The sequence below is a fragment of the Cavia porcellus genome, unplaced genomic scaffold (genome assembly GCF_034190915.1).
Source record: "Cavia porcellus strain 051 isolate PalLab524CR breed Dunkin Hartley unplaced genomic scaffold, mCavPor4.1 scaffold_1, whole genome shotgun sequence".
Classification (NCBI taxonomy): domain Eukaryota; kingdom Metazoa; phylum Chordata; class Mammalia; order Rodentia; family Caviidae; genus Cavia; species Cavia porcellus.
This window is the reverse complement of record NW_026947484.1, coordinates 175,595,494-175,600,725: the sequence shown is the minus strand read 5'-3', so window position 1 is coordinate 175,600,725 and position 5,232 is coordinate 175,595,494. Positions and strand designations below refer to the sequence as shown.

At 43.1% G+C, this 5,232-nt stretch overlaps 1 protein-coding gene across 1 annotated transcript; it reads left to right on the top strand.

Annotated features, from left to right (window-relative positions):
* The first annotated feature begins 325 nt into the window (after positions 1-325).
* LOC100719193 (allergen Fel d 4-like) lies at positions 326-4,969 on the top strand. The gene is made up of 7 exons (XM_023562430.2): positions 326-486; positions 840-976; positions 2,108-2,178; positions 2,849-2,959; positions 3,545-3,646; positions 3,813-3,857; positions 4,709-4,969. The coding sequence occupies exons 1-6, from the start codon at positions 394-396 to the stop codon at positions 3,842-3,844; spliced, it is 546 nt and encodes a 181-aa protein (XP_023418198.1). The 5' UTR covers positions 326-393; the 3' UTR covers positions 3,845-3,857; positions 4,709-4,969.
* Positions 4,970-5,232: the final 263 nt, after the last annotated feature.

Sequence of the window (5,232 nt, the reverse complement as noted above, 5' to 3'; positions counted from 1 at the left end):
AGTCATGAAACTAGTTCCACAAACTTTCTATAGTTATACAAATTCCTGTCACACATAATTGGCTTTTCAGTTCCAAAACAGTTAGATCTGTTTCCACCTGCCAGAGCTTTATTGCACTTGCTATTTATTTTGTGAATGTGCTTTGAGAAATGTAAGGTCACTGAACACATCTAAAGAGGTGGTATTGCCAAGTTTCTAAAGGTCTAAACAATAGTTGGCCTCACAACAGTGAATGAAAAACTGTTTCACAGAGAGGGAGGAGAAACGGTAGTAATCCATAAACCACCAAGCTGGACGCAGAATGATTATAAAGCCAGAGGAGCTGAGGAGAGAGTCATTGCTGGGGAACGGCTCATCCAGGCAGCTGTGGGAGACATTGTATCCCCTGCCAAGATGAAGCTGCAGCTGCTGTGTCTGGGGCTGATGCTGTTGTGCACCCAAGCGGAAGGCAAGAAGGTTGTGAGAGGCAACTTTGACTTGGGAAAGGTAGAGTCACAGAGCATGGCAACTGGGACTTTGAGGGGTGGTTTGGAGATTCTGAAGGCAGCTGGGTTCTAAGGGAGGCAGAAGCTCTTAAAGAGAGAAAAGGAGTGGTTTCAGACCTTCAACTAAGAGAAACTGCGGCATATTAAAATACCACAGATCTTGGGACCTCCATTTCACAGCAGGGACAGGGGGAAGGGTCCCAATGTTGTATAAATTACTCCCAGTGTTAACTTCAAATTCATACTTTCAGCACCATTATGAGTGCTGCCCGTGCACCAGAGTTCAACGCAAAGCGCTCAGTGTGGTACCTCCTTCCTGTCTTCTGACCTAACCATCTCACTTATTTATTGCAGATTTCAGGGAATTGGTATACTGTTGAAGCGGCCTCTGACAAAAGGCAGACAATAGAGGAAGGTGGTAGCATGAGGGTGTTTATAGAAAGCATTGAACCAGTGGACAACTCTACCTCATTCTTTACATACTGGACACAGTAAGTGTGACCTTTTTTAGGTGTAAAAGATAAAATACAGGCCAGGGCATGACCTCATACCTAGCCAAGCACATATTCACACACAACAATATGTGCACACATAGACAAGTGCATGCATACACACACAGGTGCTGAGCCTCTCTCCAGAGTCAGAGCCCCTCTTCTGATACTAACCCTGAGGATTAGTTGATGGACTTGAGGATTTTCCAGTTTAAGAGTAAAGAGCTGGTTACAGAAATAAATTTATTGGGTCCCGGAGAAAGCAGAGAACACAGAGCTGCCATAATCATAATTAATATCCAAACATAGCATAGGTTAACAGCATGGAGTTTAGATTCATTTGCCTTAAACTGAATCTTTCTTTTACTAGTTTGCCAAGGAGCCTCATCACTGTGTACTATCACTTTTCCTTGGGTAATAGGCAATGATAACAATTCTCCTTTGTGGTTTTCAGTGAGCAGCATGCCAGGCATTGCATGTAAAGCATTTATTTTGAGAACCTGGCAAATGGTGAGCACTCAGCTAATGGCCCAGTCAGTGAGGTGAGCCTTTTAGAGATGAGTGTCCCAACTGCAACCTAAAACCTTGTATTCCTTGCAAAGTACAAACCCTGCATTAAACCTGATGGCTGAGGTTTTAGTTTAGAGAAAGCAACTCATACATAAACATCTGAGTCTAAGACAAACAATGTTTGTGCCACCGTTTTACTATCAGTGACCTAGAAAAAATGGCTACAGTAGAGAGTAAGTAACCGAGGGGAGAACTGGTGGAAGTAATGATGGGAAGCGGCTGTTGACGTTGTTCTTAAAGTGTCAAATTGAGTCAAATAATGGCAACTAGAAGCTTTTAGGTAACTGCAAGGAAAAGTTCAAAGCCAGGCATGAGGGTTCATGCCTGTACTGCTAGCATGTAGGAGGCTGAGGCAAGGGAATGGCTGCAAGTATGAGGCCAACGTAAGCACACAGTGAGTTCAAGGCCTGCCTGAACTACACAGCAAGACTCTGTCCCACAACAGCAGCAACAACAACAACATTTTAAAGCTGAGGAGAATCAGAAGTTATGGCTGAAGTACAGGGGGATGGAGCTGGTCTCAGCGATACCTCCTGAGCATCCATTCATCCTCTTTTTCAGTGCAAGTGGAGAATGTAAGCAATTCACTGTCATTGTCAACAGAGTAGCAGAAGGTGTATATGCTTCTGAATGTGAGTACACGTAAAATTATAACTTTCTATGTTATATTCCTATCTTTAAAAAACTTCCTACACCCCAGTCTTTTCTGTTTTTGTTTATTCCTGAATAATATTTATTTTAGTAATAAAGTAGGAGTCATTTCATATCCGATACACTGAATTTGAGAGACACTCATGTGTATTTGCAAAACCCAGGACCCAGCACATAGCACCATCAGATAAAGATGCTATGTGGTCATAGGTACCTTCTGTAACAAAACCAAAAACAGAAACAAACAAACAAAGCAAACTGCTGAGACAGGTTCTCATTTCCTGTCATCTTGTCTGGGTGCATTTCTCAGGAAGTGGCACGTGATATGTAAGGCCAGGACACTTTTACAGAGCACAGAGATGCATCACTGACAGAGGCTGAGGGCGGTGGCTCGGTCTCACAGAAGATGTGAGGATGTGGTTGGGGCTCTTGCAGTGTTTCTGTCCTAGTGGTCATGCTCTCAGACTCCTTTCTTAGACATCAGTCATTTCACAAAGTCCAGGGGCTGCAAATGGAAGGAAGGCATTTGATGTTTTCATTTTCATCTCTTCAGGACTATGCTCTTGAATTTGTTTTGTGGATAGAACATGTAAAGAATTTCTATTTCTTCTGTGAATAGAAGTTCAGAGCTGAATTCTGTTTCCTCCACAGATGAAGGATACAATGTGTTTCGCATAGTTGAGACAGACTATACAAACTATGTTATATTTCAACTCTGGAATTTCAAGGCTGAGGGAAGCTTTCTACTGCTGCAGCTCTATGGTAGAGTATTTTTCTGCTCACACTTCTGTGATGGGGAGAGAAAATGAAGGAAGGAACCCAAAATGGTCATTCCAACTTTATTCTGGTCTCTTTCTCACTGAAGACAGACACATACCTTTGGAAATCCCTCAGTTTTGGTGATGAGAAGATGATGAAATCTCTCTGGCCACTTTTGCTGGTACATGCCTGTAATCGCAACACTTACAGACTGAAGCAAGAGGCTCACCAAGAGTCCTACCAGGGCTAGATAGTGACTTCAAGGCCAGGATGAACTACATAGTGAGATCCTTTCTGAAACAAGAAAAAAAGAAAGAAAGAAAGAAAAGAAAGAAAAGAGAGAGAGAAAAAGACAGAGAGAGATAGAAAGAGAAAGTGAGAGATGGGGAGAGAGGAAGAGGCAGAGAGAGAGATCTCACTGATCCCTTGCTGAGGTCAATTTCGGACAGGTGGTATCCTACCTCCATGACATCTGTCTGAGCACCCAGCTGTCACCAACTGTTCGCCTGCCCCTCTGCAGCCCTGCTCTTTCATTCACTTTGACAATTAATACACAAGACTCAGCAGTCACCGTAACTCTTCTCACAGGCCGAGAACCAGATGTGAGTGGAAAAATCAAGAGAAGGTTTGAGGACTTTTGTCATAAATATGGAATTGGTGAGGGAAACATAATAGACATGACCACCGTTGGTAAGTTCAGCTCTCTGGCTTTCTTTTTCTGTATGCCATGTCACAGAAGGGAGAGATCCAGGGGAGGGAAATCAGTCCCTGTGTCCCCACGTGAAGACTCATTTGGTTTCTCTTGGATAAAGAACCTGGAGCTGCTGTCTGAGTGTGTTCTCTTTTATCCCTGCAGATCGCTGTCTCCAGGCCAGAGGTGGAAAGTAACGTAAGCCTCCAGGTTGGTGACCTCTGACCCTGGTGAGGAGGGGGTGGACCAGGTGCCAGGGCCTTCCAAGTACAGTGGGGGTTTGCACCCAACAGAAATAAGTTTGTAATGAAGCTTTGAGTTTCAAGTTTTGAGATGGAGGACCTAGAATCAAGACCCATTGTCACTATGCTGTGTATATTAGAGTTATTGAGGGGCTGTAATGTACAGGAAAATGCCTCAGAGATGGATAACATGCTTAAAATCATTATGACTCAATGTGAAACACAAAGAGGGAAATAGAACACTGCACATGAAACTCAGACATAAATGTTTGTGAATCTGTGTCGTGGATCAATTTCCGCATTGGGTGGCGTATGTCTAAAATGTCTTCCTTTGAACTCTGCACACCCATGATTTCTCATCTGGGAATGGAGCTGTCGACCTTCTCTTTGTGCTCTGAGTTTCCTCATCTGTCTCCTACATGAGTTTTCATGGGGCTTCATTCAGAGAATGCATATGAAAACCTTAGCAACTTTCATAAAATAAGTATTTAATAAAAGTATCTGTGGCTTTTTTCATTGTTCCTTAGTTTATCAAACATTCTTCAAAAACTTCTTATGCTAACATTATAGAAACAATCCAAGGACTCTTAATTACTTCCTTTCTCTTTATCACAGATTCAGCTGAGGGAAGGTTCAGATGACATTAGTAGCAGAAGAAAGTGACTTACTTCTTTCTCTATTCTGATAAGTAACATGAGTTAGAGTGCAAGATGCGATTGTTACCATTTTCCTTTCTATCAAAATTTCTCTTTGTCCTCAAATCAATCCCAGAAGGGTTCACTGTGGTTTCTGTGCTCTCTTTGTCCTTTGCTTCTTTAGTGCTAGTGAGTGCTTCCCTGTCTGGACTCTGCAGCATCTCTTCCTCAACTCTATGCCACCTCATGCAAGTCCAGCGGCCTGAGAACCATCATGTTCACATTTGGAAGTGACACCCCTGCATCTCCAGATCTTCCATAATCGCCGAGGATCAATTTGCCTAGAAGCAAAGCTTTCCTCTAGATTTCTCTTGTTTCCCATAGCTATGGAAATTGTATACAAATAAGATCTTTCTTGCCTGTTCAATAAATGATTAGCCTTGCAGTGCTGTGATTTGTCGTTTAATCTGGGAGGAGGTGGGGCTGACAGTGAGTGAATGAAGGCATTTCCTGGGCTCTGCACCTCTTCTAGCATCCAGGAGTTGACTCTGAGCTTCAGACACCTTGTCCTCTTCAATCCTCCTCTCTTATCCCAAGTCCCCAAGAGTCCCACATGCCCTATGCTCTGATGTTGTTCAGGGACCTGATGAGACCATTCAACATACCATAGGAACACAAGACTTGATCCATAATTTCCCCACCCGAGAA

Excerpts from the sequence above, each read along its gene's own strand:
- LOC100719193 (XM_023562430.2), top strand. The coding sequence starts at position 394 with ATGAAGCTGCAGCTGCTGTGTCTGGGGCTGATGCTGTTGTGCACCCAA. Across the intron at positions 487-839 it reads GCAACTTTGACTTGGGAAAG|ATTTCAGGGAATTGGTATAC; the intron begins GTAGAGTCACAG and ends TATTTATTGCAG. Across the intron at positions 2,960-3,544 it reads TCTACTGCTGCAGCTCTATG|GCCGAGAACCAGATGTGAGT; the intron begins GTAGAGTATTTT and ends CTCTTCTCACAG.